This window comes from Ricinus communis, chromosome 8 (assembly GCF_019578655.1).
Source record: "Ricinus communis isolate WT05 ecotype wild-type chromosome 8, ASM1957865v1, whole genome shotgun sequence".
Taxonomy (NCBI): Eukaryota; Viridiplantae; Streptophyta; class Magnoliopsida; order Malpighiales; family Euphorbiaceae; genus Ricinus; species Ricinus communis.
Window position 1 is genome coordinate 14517546 of NC_063263.1, and position 21254 is coordinate 14538799.

General features: G+C 28.9%; 3 protein-coding genes across 4 annotated transcripts; 1 reads left to right on the forward strand and 2 right to left on the reverse strand.

The window, feature by feature from the left end:
• Positions 1 to 8729: 8729 nt before the first annotated feature.
• LOC112536770 (ribosome-inactivating protein bryodin II) lies at positions 8730 to 10457 on the reverse strand. Of its 2 annotated transcripts, none has more exons than XM_025159630.2 (2): positions 10223 to 10457; positions 8730 to 9885 (listed from the first exon to the last, which is right to left on the reverse strand). In XM_025159630.2, the coding sequence occupies exon 2, from the start codon at positions 9880 to 9882 to the stop codon at positions 8842 to 8844; it is 1041 nt and encodes a 346-aa protein (XP_025015398.1). In that variant the 5' UTR covers positions 9883 to 9885; positions 10223 to 10457; the 3' UTR covers positions 8730 to 8841. The 2 variants fall into 2 exon arrangements, with proteins under 2 accessions (XP_025015398.1, XP_025015397.1); XM_025159629.2 differs by having other exon boundaries at positions 8730 to 9908.
• A 4354-nt stretch (positions 10458 to 14811) lies between these two features.
• LOC125370925 (ribosome-inactivating protein gelonin-like) lies at positions 14812 to 16831 on the forward strand. Its single transcript, XM_048378382.1, has 4 exons — positions 14812 to 14917; positions 15927 to 15982; positions 16121 to 16384; positions 16416 to 16831. Exons 1-4 carry the CDS (start codon positions 14812 to 14814, stop codon positions 16770 to 16772), a joined length of 783 nt encoding a protein of 260 aa, XP_048234339.1. The 3' UTR covers positions 16773 to 16831.
• Positions 16832 to 18870: 2039 nt separating this feature from the next.
• Positions 18871 to 20182, reverse strand: LOC8271861 (ribosome-inactivating protein gelonin). The gene is made up of 2 exons (XM_002532144.3): positions 20018 to 20182; positions 18871 to 19908 (listed from the first exon to the last, which is right to left on the reverse strand). The coding sequence occupies exon 2, from the start codon at positions 19885 to 19887 to the stop codon at positions 18967 to 18969; it is 921 nt and encodes a 306-aa protein (XP_002532190.3). The 5' UTR covers positions 19888 to 19908; positions 20018 to 20182; the 3' UTR covers positions 18871 to 18966.
• Positions 20183 to 21254: the final 1072 nt, after the last annotated feature.

A 21254-nucleotide genomic window follows, 5' to 3' on the forward strand; every position in this document is an offset into this window, starting at 1 on the left:
AAATAACTCTTTTTATAATAATAATTATTACTCAAAAACGTTATTTACAAAAATACCCTTCTCTAGAAAAAATATTTACAAAAATACATTTAGATCAAATACCTAAAAAATCAACTAAATATTAATCATACTAATTTTTTTTAAAATTACACATCAACTAAAATTAACTAAAAATTAATAAACTTAATTGGTTATAAGAAAATATTAAATAAATAAATAAAAACCAATGAATAAAGTTAAAATTTAAAAAAGTATAGGTTAGACAATAAACAAAAATTAACCAAACATCAATAAAACATAAACCATATTCATCGTAACATCAAAAAAGTCATTCAAAATAGTTATATAATATTTTTAATTTTTTCGATTTACTATGTTTAAAAACTGAATTTTCAAAATATACAAAAACATAAACATAAGCTATTTTTGCAATTATTTCTAAAAAAAGCGGACACGCATAATTTCTTCAATTATAATTGATATAGTATTAGAAAATGGGCCGGTGACTTAGTCCAAAATGATAGATTATATAAAAATTTTATTTCTATTGAAGGACATGTGTAAATAGAATAATAAAAGTCTCTTTTAGTTTAATTAAGATTTTGACTTTAAGTCTTGAATATGCAACTGTATTTAAATTTTTTGAGGTATCACCCACAAAAAATTTTCTCAACATATCCAATTTTATCAATGAGCTCTCCATTTAATCTCATCACTTAATTCGCCCCGTCTGAATGTACAAAAATTCTAAGTCATGTCATCTAAACAAACAGACAAAAATGAACCATCTATATTAATAAGCTAGCTCAACAATCACAATTTTGATCCGGTTATAATTTCATTTTCTCTAATTCTATAATAAGTTGTAATATATCTAAGAGTGTATAGATGAGATGGTAAAGGTCTCTTTTAGTTTAACTAAGATCTCGAGTTCGAATTTTGAGTATGCAAATGCTTTAAAACTATTGAGAATTTATTTTGTAATCTATAAAGGTCTTACTTAATACACTCTAAATTAATTTTAAATATATATATATATATATAAAGCTGCAACATTTTGTTGCATCTCTTGAGATCACAACTTTGCTATTATTTGATAGAATCAAAATGAATATATGAATTAGGCCGCTTATTGATTAGAATCTAATGGATAATCTACAATTAAATGATCTAATTTTAAAATTATAATGTGATTGATTGTTCCTACTACCATGACTAGATCAAACACAAGTAGCTACCTTGCAAGAATCCGGTTCTTGCAAAATTTACATATACAAGTAGATGTTGACTTTTAATATCTATCAATTATTCCTCCACGTCATTTATCAACCTTATTATATTTTGTAACAAATAATTAAAATGTATAACATCTTGCCTCCAATCATAGGTTTACTCTGAATATTAAAGTGCTAATTTACTCCAATAGGGCATCTACCAAAAATACAAAGCTTCAAGTATAGATGCATAGTGGGAAACCACTAACAATAAGTTGGAAACAGACTGTTAAAGGGCATTTTAAAAACTATTCTCCAATTTTTGGTCACCAATCTCTGCTGTCACCTAGATGTTTGAAACATCCTCCATCCTATTAATTATAAGTCTCCTTTTCTACTAAAACATTCATTCCTTATCATTCTTTAGAATTAATAAATGAATCATTTTTAAATTAAAAAATCATTCTTTTCTTAAAAAATTAGTATATTTTATTTTCAATTACAGGATAATAAATTGTTTTAATATTGTCTTTTAATATTAGTTTAAATAACTTTATATAAAATATTAATATGTAAATTATAAAAATAACTAATAAAAATCTGATATACATTTCTTAATGAATTTACATATTCATTCTTATTTTTGTATGGTATAAATATGTAAGAAATCATTGTTATTAAGGATGATATAGTTGTTATGTCATAGAACGTGTCATGTCAATATATATAGGCATAACATATGTTTTATATTATTTATACAAATATATAAATAATATAAAAAAATGACATATAATATATAAGTAATAAAATATGGTCTTAATTTCTTATAATTAATAATTCTAAATGTAATTATTCTAAAATAAAATAATTATATTAAAAATAATAAACTAGTATTAATAAATTTAAATAATTTGTACAAAGGTTTCTTCATAGTTAATACCATATTCTTGAGTAAAGCCCTTGGCCACCAAACGAGCTTTATATCGTTCTATTGATCCATCAGCATGACTTTTGATCTTATAAACCCATTTGCATCCTACAACAGCTTTATCAACCGAAAGATCCACCAAATCCCAAGTTTGTGTCTTTGTTAAAGCCTGCAATTCTTCTTTCATAGCTTGCCGCCAAAGAGAATTATAAGATGAAGGTTCATGTAAAGTAACAATTGTAGAATAACAATGATAATCATGGAGATAAGATGGTGGTTGGTGTACTCTAGGAGGAAGATCATTTGAGTGAGTTTCTGATATGAATCAAGGCTGCCATGAGATTCCATTGCAAAGGTATGCACCAAAAGGTCCAAAATGAAAATGCAACTCATGTATGAAAATAAGAGTCCAACCTTATAATGAAGCATTCAGTCCATTTTGAAGAATAAAAGCCATTTGGCTATGATTAGGCCTTTGGACTTAATTCATATTTATATGGGTTCTTATCTTTTGGGTTTTAGCTTAAGTAATTATTTTAGTTTATTTTTATTTAATTAAGGATTATTTTATTAGGTGTGAGTTATATGTGTGTTGTGTGGAGTTACAAATGAGTGCACATGTTTAGTTGTCATTTGGGAGTTACAAAATGAGTGCTATCAATGTAAAAAAACAACCATTTGAATGAGTTTTAAGGGGAATTAAAGGGAAAAACGTGGGAAAGTTCAAAAGACATCCATTTAAGTTTTCTTTGTCTTGTTTTGGCTATAAATATCAAAGCCAAATTCATTTGTAAATATATAATTTTGAATGATAATCTTTGTTTGCTCTTTATGAGTGTTTTTGCTTAAGTTCTTGCATGAACTTTGAACTTATCAAACTAGTTTTAGTTTGTGGCGTTCTCTAACCAAAATCTTGTGTTTGATTCATAACTTATCAAATCATACTTGGTTTATGGCGTTTGAAGTTGAATTCAAGTGCTAGTTTATTGTTGGAACTATTTTTTTCTAACTTCACTTAAGGAGATCCTTGGGTTTTGGAATCATCTTGATTGGAGGGTGTTTTCTTGCATTCCATATGGATCATAACTCATTAGTTATTGGGGTGTGTGGTTGCTAAGATGATGATTTCCTATCAATTTCTAATAATGTAGAATCCCCGAGACGTGTTAGATCCTATAGGATAGGCAATAGGTTGGTCATCCTGTTTGTCCTGCAATAACAACGTTAGGAGAAAGAGGAGAATCCTCATTTTCATTATGGACAGTTTGTATTTCCAAGAAATAAGTAGCGGACGGATCACAAAAGTAAGGTGGACTATTTGTAGACATTTGAAACTCAGAGACTGTAGAAAACATTTTATGTTCCCAAAAAGTAACATGCCGTGAAATACGCAGACGTTTAGAGATAGGGTCCCAACATCTATAACCTTTATGTTTGATTCCATAACCCAAAAAGCAACATAGATGCGCACGAGGTTCAATTTTGTGCGCTCACGGGTCAAGAAAATAAAGCAAGCACATCCAAAAACACAAAGTAGAGTATAATCGGAGGGGTACCATATAATTGTTCATAAGGAGTATGATTAGTAATAATCGGAGAGGGACACGATTAATGGTATAAATAGCTGTGAGAGCAGCTTCGCCCCAGAAACGCTCAGGACAAGCGGCGAAAGTCAAAAGAGTGCGAACAGTATCCAAGATATGTATGTATTTTCGCTATGCACGACCATTTTGTTGAGATGTTTGTGGACACAATCGTTGGATGGCAGTACCATATTGGGACAAAAGTTGTAAAAGTTTAGAGTCTTTGTATTCCATGGCATTATCAATTCGAAGAGTTTTTATGCTACAAGAAAATTGAGTTTTGACAAAAGAAGCAAAGTTAGCATAGATTTCATATAATTGAGAATGATTTTTAAGAAAGTATATCCAGATAAACCGAGAGAAATCATCCACAAAGATTACAAAATAAATTGCACCGCCCATTGTGGCTATAGGGGATGGTCCCCAAATGTCAGTATGCACAAGATCAAAAATAGCAGAAGAAAAGGAAGTGCTTTTATTAAAAGGTAAAGCATGTTGTTTTCCAAGTTCACAATAAGCATAATCAAAGTTTTGATATTTAATATTTCCTAAAGCACCGCTAGAACATAAAGATTTAAGTCTAGAAGAAGAAACATGACCAAGGCGAGAGTGCCAAGTTGACGAGGAGACATAAGCGCATTGAGATACAGAAGAAGGGACAACATTTGTTTGTGAAGGGAGTTGAAGAGAAGATAGTTCAAACAGACGACCAACTTTACGGTCGGTCCCAAGGATCTGCCCCGTTTGTGGATCCTGCACATAACAACCATGACGAGAAAAATGTAAGTCAAAACATTTCTCACAAAGTTGTCCAACATAAATAAGGTTTAATGAAAGCTTAGGTACAAGAAAAGTGCATGGTAAGGACAAATTAGGAGTAGCAATGTGACCCATATGGTCGAAGGATAGACAAGAATTATCGGTACCGTATGTATAACAGGAGCATAAGATATGGCATTTTTAGTTTGGAATAAATGAGGATCTGCAGTCATATGGTTACAACAACCGGAATCAAAGAACCAAGAGGAAGTTGTAACTTTGGTGGCGGGAAAAGGTAGAGGAAGTGGAGTTACCCGTAAAGGATTGAGCTAGAGCTTGTTTCGGTGTGTCAATGTCTATCCCGACTTAATAGCTCATTCAGAGATGAGGAATTACCATGTGAAGAATCCTCCTCAATGGTAGCAGCTGCAGAAGTATGAGTAAATGCCTTACCAAACTTGGATTCGAATTGGGTGTACTTTCCTTGCTTGTCTTGTAACTTGAAACATTCAGAAATAAGATGCCCATCTTTATGACGGCGTTTTTTCCTTTATTTTACGAATATGCAGTAGGATCAGACGAGAGAGGACTGACTGATGAGGTTTTAAATTTATTAAACGAGCTTTTTCGTTCAATAACTCTGTAACTACAGGGTCAAGATATGGAAAAGGATCCCTATGTAACAAAGAGGACCTTACTGACTCAAAGTCATCATTTAAAGGTAAAGTGAACTGATAAACTCTAAATTCATTTCTTTGTTTAGCATAGAGTTTAGCATCACGAGAATCATGCCAAATTAGTTCAGATAGTGATAATTGGTCCCATGCAGCAGTCATTTCAGATAAAAAATCATTGATGGATTCACCTGATTTTTTATGCATTCGAGTAAGAGTACCGTAAAGGTGAAATCTATGAATGGCGTTTGTTATTAAATAGCGCTTTGACAATAATTCCCACACCTCTTTGCGATCAAAGCGTCCAAACTAGAGCTTGATGGATGGGATACAAGTGTTTCGAAACCAAGTAAGAATTTGATGATTCTTACTGTCCCATTCTTCAAACTGCTGAACATATTTGAATTGCTCCTCATCTTTGACCTTGATTGGTTTTATTGCAGCGACATTAACATAGCTCCATAGCTTTCTTCCTCAAAGAAAGCTTGACATTTCTTGGGACCAAAGAACATAATTTTTCCATTAAGGATAGTAGTAATTGGATGTGAGACATCAGATTTCTCCATGAAATAAATGAGTCAAAATATCACAAACCTGGAAATATAAATTGTTGAAGTAACAGCAACAAATGGACTCCTTTTATTTAAAGAAAGTGAAATTTCCAGTAATGTCTCTAATGATTATAATCTTGGTTTCTGGAAAGTATAATTTCAAATGGATTGAGTAATAGAAGTGTATGATATCACATAAGAAGTCAAAAGAAAGAAACCAAAGTAAAAATACAAACAAACAAAAAAAAGAGACTAAAGAAATTTAAAGTATAGAGCCTGGCTCTGATACCATGTAGAATGATAAAGAATAATATGAGATTGTATTAACTTCTATATTACATGCCTTGGTACAGTCCGTATATATACAGAAAACAAGAACTAGAAATAGAAACAAATAATCACTAAATCAATCACCTAAAATCAGCCCCCTCTAATTGTGGGTCAAGAATATAAACAAATCACTAAAATCTTGGAGTAGATTATTGACTAATATAATCTAACAAGCATATTTATTTTTGTTCTGTGTTTTAATTGAGACTTGAGAGGCCCTTCCAACATGAGTTTCATAACTTCAGAATCATCATGTCTGTTCATGCACATTGATACTTTACCTTTTGTTTGGAAAATAAAAATATTAGGTAGAAAGAAAGAAAATGAGAATAAAGAAAATAGAGTAAAAAATAATCAAGGAAAAACATTGTTGTCAGGAAATCAGAGAAAAATATGAGGAAGTAAATTATTTTTCACCATGTGAAGTTTAACTTTTACCTTTTATCTTTTCTCTCATTTTTTTCCCTTTTCTTCCAAACAAGGGAAAGAAGAAATATTCTCTTTTTTCTTTTCTTCCATTTTCCACTCTTTCTAGACCATGGGTTAGTGGAAATAAAATTAGACTTGGGACCTCTCAATTATTTGTCCATATTATTTACAACTTAAAGGGCATACTCAATTTAAGTATGGTTATAAGTTGACTAGCACATGTACTAACCCTAATTGAGATGAAACTATCCAATTAAGACAAATTCAAGTATGCATTTTCTCTGATACTATAATGGACAATAAAGAATAACTAACAAGAAAATAATAATAAAGAAGAGAAGTTTTCTTTTCTTTTTCTTGTGATTAACAACTCCTTTTTGCAATCAAATTATGAAATGTTGGATATTAATTATTGTAGAGGCTCTAATACTATATAATATATATCAAAGAACTATCAATTCAAAAGTCTAAATATTTAAATACAATTGTATGAATAGTTTTAATATTCTAACAAGATCATCATATGTACATGCATATCATTTTTTTAAATATTGACTTGCTTTTTCCTAAAGAACCTTCTTTTAATCAGTGCCGGCTCCAAGAGCAGTAAAATCTGATTTCAACAGTTTATTTAAAAAATTAGAATTCTAGTCCTTTTTAAATGGTTCAATATAGAATTAGTTTTGTTGGCTATATATGTAGGCCTAAAAAAATATTTATAATATCTAAATATAAGATACTCTATATATTTATATTCTTTAATTTAAAAATCAATTTTGATCAACTACATTGTAAAAGAGATTGAAAGATTTAGCAATATTGTCCATTTCAAAAAGAAATAGTAGTAAGATCTGATTTCAACAATTTATTTAATTTTTTTGCATATAAAGTCACAAGAGAGATTAAAATGACTTAGCAATATTGTCTATTTAAAAAAAATAGTAGTACAAAGTTTGATCTCAATAATTTAATGAAAAAGCTTTTAAATTTAGTTATGCATTAATTGATTTCGTTCATTATATCATGTGTGATTTATGATTATGGATTAGAGTTGGTGTCGTATTAAGATTGCTGAAATTTTTTACACAGCATTGAAACACTTAGATTTTTCACTAGCATTGAATATGTTGCATTTCAATGTTGTATTTTTCTATTTTATTATTATTAATAATATTAACTTTTATTGTTAATAACATTGCATTTGAAATTTATTGAGGTAATAGGATTTTAATTTTATTAGAAAGATATTTATATAGATGAATAAAATATTCAAGCTTTATTTTTGGAAATTTTTGAAAAATATTTGAATCAATAAGAAATATCATTTTTACCGTACAAACTTTCTTTTTCAAGTATATTGCTTTTTAACCTTTTTTTTTTAAATTCATAGTGTTGTTATTTTTAGTTGTTTCTCAATTATTTTTTATTATTTTCAGTCGTGTTTCAATGATTTTCTATTTGTTTTTTGCTGTTTTTCAATTATTTTTAATTGTTTTTCAATTGATTTTAGTTGTTTTATTCAAAAACAACCAAAAAAATCTACTAAATTTAAATAATTTGTACAAATATTATTTCAGATTATATGGATTATTTTAATTTTAATATATTATAAATGATGAACGCATTTATTAAGTAAGCAAGTAGTAAGGAGATAAAGAGTCAAATACCTTTCTTGAACTTGTAGTTCATTATCAAATAATTTATAATTTTAACTATCTTAACAATAAGAGCCAAATAGATCCTGAAAAATTATAAATATGTCTATCATATTCATTATTTAAATTAGTTAAATAAAATAAAATTTAAATAAATATTAATTTTTAAAATTCAGAATAAAATTTAAATTTAAATTTTTAAATTTTATATATTAATCTTTTTATATTTTATCAAAAAAATTAAATTAACAACTATGGCTTCTATTTTACTATTACTGTTCTATCAATTTTATTAGTTTTAATTAAAACTAAAATTGATTTGACTTTTAAATAAAAATCATAAATATATTTACTAAAATAAAGGAAGTTATTTGATCCTGTGTGGTGTCAGAAATTGCAAGATGTAATCATTACTATGTAATTAACAGTGTACGAGTTTAATTGAAGACGGAAATATTTATCTGAGATTCCACGATGAACCTGCTCTCCTTGACTTTTTGTTCATTGGCAACCATATATGCAAAAGTGAAATAGGCCTCAACGGAAACCAGAAAGAGTCACGTTGAATAGAAAACAAAGACAGTTCAAAAAGTGGACACTCGATCATGAATATTATTCAGCTTTTCAGTATTGTTTTTAGTGAATGAAAAATTAGAAGACATGAAAGTGCAGAAGAAAAGTAGGAAAGAAAATTATTTTCCAAAACCTTTAACAAGCCCTAATATTTCATTCTATAACGTTCTTTGTCTTTTCTTCCACTTTTTCTCCGCTCACTAGATGTTCCTGCTCCATGATCACCACTTTTGAACTTCATGAGTGCCAGGTGCGGAATTAAGTTCTGGACTGCATCAGAGAGTTTGTCCCAATCCTTCTCGAGCTTAAGCATGGTATCATCTGGCTTAAAGTTTCTGTAGAATTTTTTTCTACCTTCAGTAATGCTATCACAAACTTTTGTCTCTATATATATGAATCTTGCTGCCTCTGAGACCATTTGGATGCAAACTATAAGGGATTTCGCCACGGATTTGTAGTTGTCATTATAATTAGTCTTGTCTAGGTCTTTGATTGCACACTCCAGTTCCTTGATCCCTAAGTTAATCTCCCTTCTTGATTGCACGCCAGCTCTCTTCTCAAGTTCCTCGTAGCTAAACCCGAAAGGAAGGCGGATGCTATCTGTGAAACCATCATTGAAACAGTGCTTATCGCTGTCTAACTGAAGCAAGTAGGATTGATCTCGTGCTATATAACCCACCACATATGCGTCTTCTTGGTCTAATACTAATGTAGCCGACGTTGTCTCTGAATTTGAGAGCTCTACCTTAAGAATCCGCCGCTCGAGATTAAGCAATGTGGATGGTTCACGCATCACTTTCATTCCGTCAGACCTCTCATGTTTGTTCGCCAGCTCAGTTCGTAGGGTTTCTATAAATAATCGGTAACTTTCTCTGGTAGCATCTGCAGTGTTAAATGTCACAGTACGGTATCGAGTGTGTTCATATGAGACAGTGGAAGGGTCATCAAAAGTAGCATAATATTCGTAATCGGGTCGGGGCCAATAATACTTTTTGATTTGCCACAGGATCCATGTTGCCCCTATCAACGCCAAAAGCCTTTCCATATTTATATTGGCTGTCAAATCCAAAAGCCTCCCTGTAATATCTATGCGGGCTTCTAGCAAAAACATTACGATTCCTAGCCCAATCCACGCCCTCATATCTCCTCTCTTTAGCAGCAGCAAAAATTCTTCATAATTCATCATGTTCTGGTAGTCAAATATACCGGTATCTATTCAGGGATAGAGGTGTTACAGTTATCCAAAGCCAAAACATAAAATACTCATTCACATGTGTTGCTCTTCTATTCCTTACCGTGTTAATATTTAATTTAATGAGAGTTTCAAACTCCTATACAAACTATGCATGGATCTTTTATTAGAGAAGCCTTAATATTGTGTAAAACCAAATATTGAAAGCGCAAGATTGTGAATATGGAAATGGTTTTAAAAGCTTCAGCACTTAATTAAGGCAGAAATTATCATATTCACTACATAATCATGAAAAGGGTCTAATAAATATAAGTTAGTAAGGAGGAGACCAAACCTTTCTATGAATGCAAAATTGTGGTGCTTTGACTTGAAGTCTTCAAATGGGTTCCTAGCACTCCAACGATAAAGAAGAAATATAGAAGAGAGCCCTAATTTGTTTGTAGAAATTAGAGTTTCATATTTGAAGTAATTTGAGAGAGTAGAAGCTATGGTTTCTATGTTGCCAAAAGAAAGGAAAAGAGGGGAGAAACATAGAGACAAATAAAGAAAGAGAGAGTGAGGAATCAATATTAGAGGGTTGACCACTGATGGAGAGATCAACCAACAAGGATAAAATAAAAGGAGTTGGTGATAGGATTATGACTTAATACTGCCTAATGACAATTATCATTTTCATTAAATATAAAATGATTTGTTTCAATGTGAGCATATACTTGTACAATCTAATTAACCAACCTAAACAACTAAACAACTGATCAATTGAGATGTCAGTCCTATGTAAAGAAATCATGATTAAACATTTTATGTAAATTTAGGATTTTGATTTTTTTTTTCATGTATTGGTCAAAGTTATGTATATATCCAATGATTAAAGAGTTATGGCCAGTTGAATATTATTTTATACAATTAAGGTTTAAACTTGAAATTTCATAAATTTTAAACTGACTCTGGTATTAATAAAGTCACGAATAAATTATATGAGCGGTTATTAAATTATGTAACTTGTACAAAATGGTCTTAAACTTTTGATATGTAACTAAACTTTAATTTTAATAACACTCATCAATTTTTTCGGCTAAGGTATAGGTAAATTATACGAGCAGTCACCAAATTTTATATTTTGTGATAAAAAAATACTAAATTTTTGTAAGCTTTAATTTTTATAACATCAGGTTGTTCACATATAAATTCGACACATAAGCATTATTTTAAACCCTAAAACTAATTATTCTCTTTTTTTGTTTCTTCTTCTTTTATTCTCAAGCAAAGGCGCTACTTCTTTCTTATAAACACAACTGAATTAAATAAATACAATAAGAAGAGAATAAATTAGTTTTAGGATTTCATACTTGCATCTAATTGCTGATGAAATTTAATGGTATAAGCTATTTCTTATATTTGTCATTGTTGATGTGGAGTAAGAGTAAGAATATTCTTAGAATATTCAATTCAAATGCTACATCATTTAAGTGTGCTGAGAAAATTTATTACAATTATTAAAATTAAAATTTAGTAACTATTTAGTTACAAATTAAAAATTTTAATTTTTTTTAAGTGTGAAATTTGGTGATTATCCATGTCATTTACCCTCTAAGTATACCAAAAAAATTCACATATTAATTTTGAAATTTAATAACTATGTAGTTTATAAATTAAAAATTTAATATTTTTTTACAAAAAAGCAAAAGCCTATGTAATTTACCCAAAAAGTTACATCCAATTAGTTGGTAAATTGAATTATTATTGTATATAATAAAGTTGGATGCACGTGTAAGGATATGAATTACATTTTCGATGCTTAAGGAAACAAAGTAGACTAGATAGAAAATTATTGATAGATCTAAATTATATATAGATATTTAAAGGTATTTTAGAGCTTTAATAATATATTTCTATATATAATATGATAAAATATATATTTTTACCTCATTTAAACTTAATTGCCTATTTTTAGGTAATATTAACAAAGAAGAAAATATGGAGCTAAATACTAAAAAAGAAGCTTCATTGGACATTTTAATTAGGAATAGTAATTGTTATGAACATATTTAGGTTGAATGTATTTAAAATACCAACTTTGCTTCAATATATATAGGTATAAAAAACTTTAGTTACATCATTAGTTTGAGTGACTAAAAAAAGGTACATCAACATCTCATTCATTACATCTAGGCTTAAAATAAAACTAAAAGATTACTAAGTAAATAGCTAGACTAAATACTACATTTAGCATATTGTTTTAAATCATAAGTATTTGCATTTGCATTGCATATTTATTCATTGTTTGGTTACTTTACTTTATGAATATTATTCTCTCAAAAATATTGATTTAGAGTATTTAGATTTACTTTTATTGTTTTGTGTTAATAATTAGTTTTTATAATAAGTGACCTCATAGTTTTTTAAGAGATCGATCTCATAATAAACTTACCCTTATTATAGAAACTGTTCGCACACTTGCGAATACTGACTTAAACACATCAACTACATTTGTAACTAATTCTATTATTGCCTAATACTCTTTAACAAATTCAAAAAAATTCAAAATTCTATTACTTTGGTCATTCTTTTTAAAATTATTAATTTAAATTTAATTTGATCAAATAATGCAATTTCGACCAAATTAAATTATTGGTTAAAATTAAGCAATGTAAATAATGATACGGCGCCACTTAAGAAATAATAATACTATTAATTATTATTTAAGCAAATTAATTTTAATTTTTTATTTATTTTATAGATGGTTTTTGTATCATAATTCATTTTGACTAAAATCACATTCGATTAGCTAAATCATAATTAATTTGATAAGTTTTGAAAAATTAACTGTATAACCAAAACATCCACATGTTATCTGCACAATATATTTATGAGATACACTTCATGTATGTGGGGTCCTTTTAAGTTCTTAGCTATTTCTTTTAGTAATTAATATATTAAATTAGGAAGGAAGAGATTTAAAATCTTCTAGAGAAAATTAGAATTTCAAGAAATTATTGGTAATAAAAGACCTAAGGGCCAGGAAAAGATACAACCAAGAACATATTACAACAGGCCCAGACAAGATCATAAACAAAAGAGTTATACAGATAAGAATTGAGTAAATTAAATTAGTGATCACTTTTATAAAAAAGAAAATACTAAAATCTTGACATATAATTAAATAGTTGCTATATTTTAATCTTAACATATCAGTGAATTTTCTGGCACACTTATAGACTAAATAACATAAATTAATATTAAGTTTTATAATTTATAATAAAAATATATCAAACCTTTTAATTTATTACAAAACAAATATCTTTTATATTTTATATAAATCGTAAAATATTATAATTGTCTAGTCTCATGCTTGTCGAGAAAAACTTGTTAGTATTATTAAAATCATCTCAATAATGAAAATAGCCTGACGCACAATCAATGACTTGTCTACTAAGCATCCCTAAAGACGGTGGATCTGAGCCAACAGAAATGGTGATCAGAAGAAGAAGAACAACTGCGACCACATTTTGGCCACTATTTAAGTATTTAATTTATAGTTTATACAGTGACTGTAACTTAATATTAGTAATAACTTATTATTTTATAATCAATTTAAAAAAAAATTATTTTAGGTTAAGTAGCTAATAAAAGAATAGTAAAACGTGACATTAATCATATTAATTAAATTAAACTCACAATTAAGATATATATTCTTAATTCTTCTCACACTTACATTTACTATGAATACATACAAGTACAAGGAAAATATAAATTTACTTATAACACCTTATGAATTTCTTAATTAATTAGGTTGGTTTACTAATCTTATTTAATAATAATTAATAATTAATTATTAATAGTACAACTCTAGTTTTAAAAGTTAAGAAATAAATAGAACGTAAATATATTTTATATATAATATTTCTCTTAACTTTTAATGATGGACTTAAGTGAATAAAATTGACAGCTACATCGTATCATAGGTATATTGTTATTTTGTGTTATTCATTATTTAGATATTTTTTTATTCTTCAAAAATTTAAAAATAAAAATAGGATTACTAATATATGAATTCCTAAATTACTAATATAGAATTTAATACTGATTATAAGAAATAAAACTTAGGATATTAAATTAGAGAACAAAAATCAATTAATTAGACTAATTGCATTCTAAATTTGTGGTTTAGGTTTGAGAGTATGTCTTCTATGGGTCCATGTTTATGTGATTGTAAATTATCGTTACCATAAAAACAATATTATGGTCTTTGAATTTGTGTCCGCAGATGTGTAATTTAACATGTCGATAAGAACAATGATTCATCAACAGTTACACACATTAATAATAAGTTAAGATATGATCAATTATTTACACTAAATAATCATGATTGATTGGTCAAGATTTTTACACTAAAATTAAGTTTAAGATATATTTGCATATTTTCTAATGCACATGATATATAAATTATGTTCATATTAATGAAATAGTTAATAATAATTGAGATAATAATATAAATAGTTACTGAACTTTGCATATTAATGAAATTATACTTTTAATTCTTATTCTAAAATAAATTTTCAATTTAGTCCTAACACACAATTAAATTAAATAACCAATTTGCTAAAAAGAAAAAACTTTCACTATTTTCTATTTTTATATTTGGATTAAAATAATAAAAGAAGAAAAGAATTATCTTATTGAAAAAGAAACGAAAAATAATTGCAATCTTATATATTTATTTTTTACCTATTATTTTATAAAGAAAAAGAAAAGAAATCAAAATTTTGAAACTTAAGGACTAATTAGTAATTTTATTATAAATAGTAAAATAAACTTATTGTTTTTAGGGTTATGCACTATGAGTGTATTCTTTTGCCCTTCTTCTTCTCTGTTCTTTGGATTTTAAATCTTTTTATTATAGTACTTGACTATAGTGTATACATGAATGTGGAATTAATCGGACAAAAACTATTTGTAACACATGGACATGGGGCATCAAAGGATAATGCTAGTGCAACTTATCCATATCATGAAGAGTCAACCAAAGGTATAGAAACACTATTTGCAATATAAATAAGAAAAAATAAATGAAAGATGGTAATAGCAGACATACATGTGTATTTGAGAGTAGGCAAGTTTCATATGTAATTTGTGTGGCTTGAAGCTCTCAGTTTTTCTTTTTTTGTTCTACTCTTATTGTATTGGTTAGCTTACACAAGGAAACTTAATGCAGTTTTCACATGTAATTTATCACCAATGTGTACAAGAGTTTGAAAGATGAAATTAAAATTTTAAAAATAAAATGGTCAAATAAATTATGAAGATAAAATTAAAATGTTAAAAAAGAATTAAGAGAGTACAAGAATGAGAAATCAGAAAAAGAAAAATCTTAAAATTCAAAAGCTTTCATGATGATTTATTCTTTGATGATGATGATTATGGTAGATGCCTATTTCATGACAAGTTAGCATACTTATCTATTTGTCTTCTTATTATAATATATTGATTGAAAAAAAGAATAAAAGAATCAAAGTAGTAAAATATGTAATATTCCTTTTTTTTTTATAATTACATCTATATTTGTTTCACGCTCATTTGTGGGATTCGGACAATGATATTAGTTTATCAATAAATATATTTGTCTTCATGTATATTAGTAGCATGTGTTACATGAATGTTTTGGATGATTCTTTTCTTTTCAACGTGGTTGCAGACGTTAAGTTTCCTTGTGTAAATATATCACTCTTGTTTTCTTCGTCACTCGCTCACTTTGTAATTAACGAAAGGGTACATTCATACATATCTCAGTATCATATTTTCTTCGTTTACTTGTATATCAAGTTCTTGGATGCTAAATTTAATACTAAATCAATGAAATTAAGATGAATTAATACGTAGAGACTGCAATGGTCGTAAAGATTGAGTGTTCGGTTAATTTTATTTTATACATTAAGCATGTTTTGATATATTTTGTAACAAGCGTCAAAAGAAAGGAAATATGAAGGCGTGGCTTGTGGTGGCAACATGGCTTTGCTGCTGTATTTTGCTTGGATCAGCTAGAGTTTACCCCTCAACAGAAAACAGTGACATTGGAAAACTTGGCTACCCAATTGTAAGCTTGGCCACAGACACTGTCGAAGAGAGTATATACAGTACTTTCATTAACAATCTACGGAAGCAATTACAAAGTGGAGCTGAGAGCTATTTGATACCACTGCTGCGTACCCAAGTGCCTGTTACTAGTGACTAGAGGTTTATTTTGGCACGACTTTCGAATCCTGAACGCTCCACAACATTGCTAATAGTTATCATTAATGTATATTTACTTGGTTTTAAAGCTGGAGATTACTCTTACTACTTCAACGATACTTCTAACGATATATATAATCTTCATCCTCTGCAAGCCAAAAACAAAGATAGACTTCCATTCAACAGTAGCTATCCTGCCCTGAAGAATTATGGAGCATTTAGAGACCAAACAATATTGGGAATCACACAATTAAAATCAGGCAGTCTTTACATTGAATAAGTATGCTACCAAAGAAGTGACAGCAGCCCAAGTCGCACACGATGTTCTAGTTGATATCCAAATGGTTTCAGAAGCTGCGCGGTTTAAATATATCGAAGATCAATTGGTAGAGGATTTCTTCTATCTCAATCCGAAAAGAGGGGATTTGATCAGCCTTAAGAACAAATGGGAGGATATCTCCTTTGCAATACAAAGATCTAAAGATGGAACCTTTGATACAATACAGTTGCAGGATAAATATTACAACAAATTTAATGTGTCCACTGTTACAGACGTTAAGCCCAAGTTGGCACTCTTGCTGTATTTGGCCACAAGCATCCAGTCTTGGGGATATAATGGGGACAATAGCAACAAGCTGCTGTCAATGCTTTGATTATGTATTTATAATGTTGTTCAACATTGAGTGCTTAACATTTGGATCTGTGTTTGCTAAAATTTCCAATGTACATATTATGAATAAAGTGATGAAGATAATCATCCTTGTTTACAAGTTTGAGAATGGCTTTTGAGTAAATTATCAACAAATCTTGTTTTTAGTTACCTCGTTTTTGAAGTTGACACTATTGTTATCTTATAACGAAAGAATTTGTTCCTCCAAGGCTTTCTTTTTTCCTTCTTTGAAAGGCATCTTAAACAATATCAATAATACACAATTTATAATTTTGCTTAGAATAACGATTGCACTGTTTATTTGTTCATTATAAAATAATCAAACTATTTTCAGTTATTACAAGTTAATCATATAATTTTTTTAATTTTGTTTCATCCGTCATCACTCTAACTTAAAATTTAAAAGAGAAAAATAATTATAATTAAAATTAATTGATTTAATTGTAATAAATTAAAATAGTGTGACTAGTTTGTAATTGTTGATAAAGGTTGAGACTAATTATGAAACTAACATACACCACACCAGTCATAGTTTAAAAACTCTTAGTGATAAGGGTCTTAATCGATTAATTAACTTACTGAAATTTTAATTATACCATTCATATAGAGGAGCCTAAGAGTAGAAACAGAGGCAACATATGAAATCTAAGAAAGGTGAAACTGAAATTTTAAAAGAGTTAAATTAAGATTTTTAGATAAAATATAAAAAATGAAATTAAGATTTTGAATAAATAAGAAATTAAAAATTAAAATTTTTTTTAAAAAAATTATAAAAATAAAACTGAAATTTTCTAAAAGATGATGGATGGCTGCCAAAAATTATTTGATTTTATCCTATGATATGATTGACCAATGAGAAAAATAAAATGTAAGGATCAGAACAAAGAATATATAATGTTCCATTTAGAATTACATTCAACATTCATTTCACGAGGCCACGTATGTATGGACAAAACTACAAGCCGTGTGGACATATCCCAAGCCGTACGGGATTTATTATTGTTTTTATATTCACGTCATTAATTACATGTGCCAAAATCTCTTATCACAAAGCTATAAAGAATCTATATTTGTCTTCATATAAATTAGTAGCATGTATTACCTGTATGCGCATCTAATATATTAAAATGTTCCCATTGAATGTGATTAAAAGAATAAAAGTAATGTTTAAACTATACAATCCAAGTGAAAGACCACCAATGAGTCTCTGTACTAGAAATCCCATAATGACCCAATACATCAGCTATCCCCTACCGATAGGCTCGATTAGTGAGCTATTGCGTACTCTTTCAAGGACGTCAACTTGTTTTTTTTCTTTCATTCAAAAAGAAAAATAATTTTTTTTTCTTTTTTGATTACTTTTCTCGTATATGTATAAAATCAATCCGTTTGATTTCTAAATAAGATGCAGCTGATATATGATTGTCGTCAGTTTGTACCATAAGATATTGATTAAGTCCTGCAACGAGCGCAACTTTTATATTTAATTGTTATTGTTGAATTTGAAAACTCTAAGCAGAACGATGGTGATAAGTTTGAGAAAGATGAGAACGACGTCAAGTCATCATGCCTCTTATGTCTTTTATACATAGGCGAAAATAATGCCCGTTGAAAAAGCAAAACAACCTTCACATTATTTTTACCTATTAGAATATAAATAATGTGCTCTTGATTTTTTTTTTTATCTTAAAAAGGTCTAGTCACTAATACACTTATTGTACAGAGTGAGTAGGACGAAAAGAGCAATTGACGTTTTTAGCTTAGCATATCCTTCTGCAATTGATCAACTGGTCCCATTTTTCTATCACTCTCTTATTTAATTATTTGTTTTGTTTCAAAATCCATGAAAACATCGTGCTAGCATTGTTGGTGTTGAAGAGTAATTTAAAAGAAAAGATTAAAGGGTAGAAAATGACAAAATTAATATTAGTAAATTATTGATCACACTTGCGAACAAAGAGTGGTTCTATAATTCATCACTTTACTGAGAAATATTCATCTTTTCTTCCTTTTATTTTCTTTTTGAGAAAAATATTGATCTTTATTAATCATATATAAAGGAATTTTTATCTGCGCAGCCATTATCAGACAACAAAAATGTTGATGTCGTTTTATTTAAGGACTACTAGCTAGCTATAGCTAGCTTCGAGTTTTACACAATAGAACAAAATAAGAAATCAAAACATTGACAAGAACTTCTTGATAAGGCCTCCATTGTATGGCCAAGACAATATTTCTTCGTCAATGCTTAGCATGGATTCTTTGGCTAGCAAGAGTCCCATCTTGGCTTCTACTGCTTTAACTGTGGACACATAGTATGGCTTATAGTCTTCATCTTCCAATCTTATTGGATTAAAATTTCCATTTGCAGATGTCTGAATTGCTTCAGAAAGTGTACCCCAATTGTTCTCAAGGCTAAGCAAGTCGCCTTTAGGATAAAGGTCTTCATAGAAATTCTCAACCAATTTTTCCTCGATATATTTAAATCGTGCGGCCTCTGAAATCATCTGAATAACAACTACAAGATTAGAAGCGATGTCAGTGGTTGCAGGAGCGCCTGCATACTTAACAAGTTGAAAGATGGCATTGTTGAATTGTGAGATCCCCAATGGTACATTCTCTCTACTTGCTCCGGCATTATACAGCGCCTGATAGCTACCACCATATGGAAGTCTGGCTTTCGTTGTGTCGCTGAAAAGCTTAGATCCATATATTTCATTAGATACATCACTAAAGAAGTAGGATTTTTTTCCAACTTTAAAACCAAGAACATATGCGTTGATGACATCTAATGCTATTGTCGTGGTGGATCCTGAACTTGTGAGTATCACCAAAGCAAACCTTTTGTCACTAGTGACAGGCAGATTATACGGCAACACTGGTATATTATAGCTAACAACATTACTTTTCAATTTTTCCCGTAAACTGCTCATAAAGTTGGTGTATTTATCGGTCTCGTAACTGCCTGCATCAAAACTCACTTCTGGGTAGCTTGCTGCTAAGGGTACAACTCTAGTTGATCCACACACAGTAGTCCAGCAAAACCATGTCGCCACCACAAGCCACACCTTACTTATCTTTCCTTCCATTACCAACATTCAATTGTAGTTTCTTTTCACCTGTCAAAATTTTTAAATGAATAAGTAAAAGAAGAAGCTGAATATTACATGCCCAATTAATTTACAAAAATAACTTGAATAAGCATGCATGGATCGAGAATAATGCAACCTTTTCTTTATGATGATCGAAGTGCAGCAAATGAAATCTTCTTAAGCTTTCGCCTATATATATATATATATATATAATATGATAGATATTGCAAAGGATTGCTTAGAAGTATATATGGATATGCATGGTAAGCTTAATTAGCATAAATGAGGAAGAGAGCAAGGGACGGGCTTTAGCTTCGCATATATCACTCCTTTTATAGGGGAGCTGGTCCTCACACTATTGTCTTTCTTTATTAATTGATTTTGTCCTATATTATATATTAAATTCTTTATATAAAAAGCCAGTTCATAAAATAATTGTCTAACCAGATAGCTGAAACGCCATGAAAAGACAGCTAATACACCATCAACATCGTGTTACACATTTCAGGTTTAAGTAATAATTAGAAATAAAACAACCGAGTTAATGTTTATCTTTGAGCTTTAAGGGCTTTTAATTTAAGAAATGACATGCCTGTTATGAGAACACTGTAAGTGATATATTTAAAGTATTTTATACTCAACAATAAGAATGTGATATATATTTTATTTCTATAATTACTTTATATACATTATGCATCTAACGGTCTATTATAACACATCAAGATTAGGGCTTTTCTTAATTTAGGATATTTTTGGAAATAAAATTTTCCAATTTAGAATAAAAGTGAATTTTTTTATTTATTTTTAGAATAGTTTGAGAAGCAATTCTCAATTTAGGGTAGAAATAGACTTATGTGGACACTGTCTATTATTGAGAGTAGTAGATAGCACTGTTCTATAGTTGGACTAGCGGACAAGATTGTCCGACACCAAATGACGGACAAAAATTAAAAATTGATACTATGTCTGCCACTTTAATTAGTGGATAGATTCCAAATAATAAAAAAATATGTCTACCAATTCAAACGGTTGACATGTTTAAAATTAAAAAATTGGCGGATAAAATTCTAATAATAAAAATAATCTATGAACAATTCAATTGAATTTGCTAATAAAAATATCTATCAATTCTACCGGCTTACACATAATAATAGATATTTATTATAATGATTTAATAGATTTTATTATTAATAATAATTATTATATTTATAATAAATTTTATTATTGTAATAATTTTATAATAAGTTTAAATCTTTTATGAAACATATCATCATTTTAATCATTTAAATTGGTTCAAATCGTACTCCGGGGTGCCCGATATCCTATTCTATCATTTTATCCTAGGGGCACCTCTAACCAAACGACACCTTGTT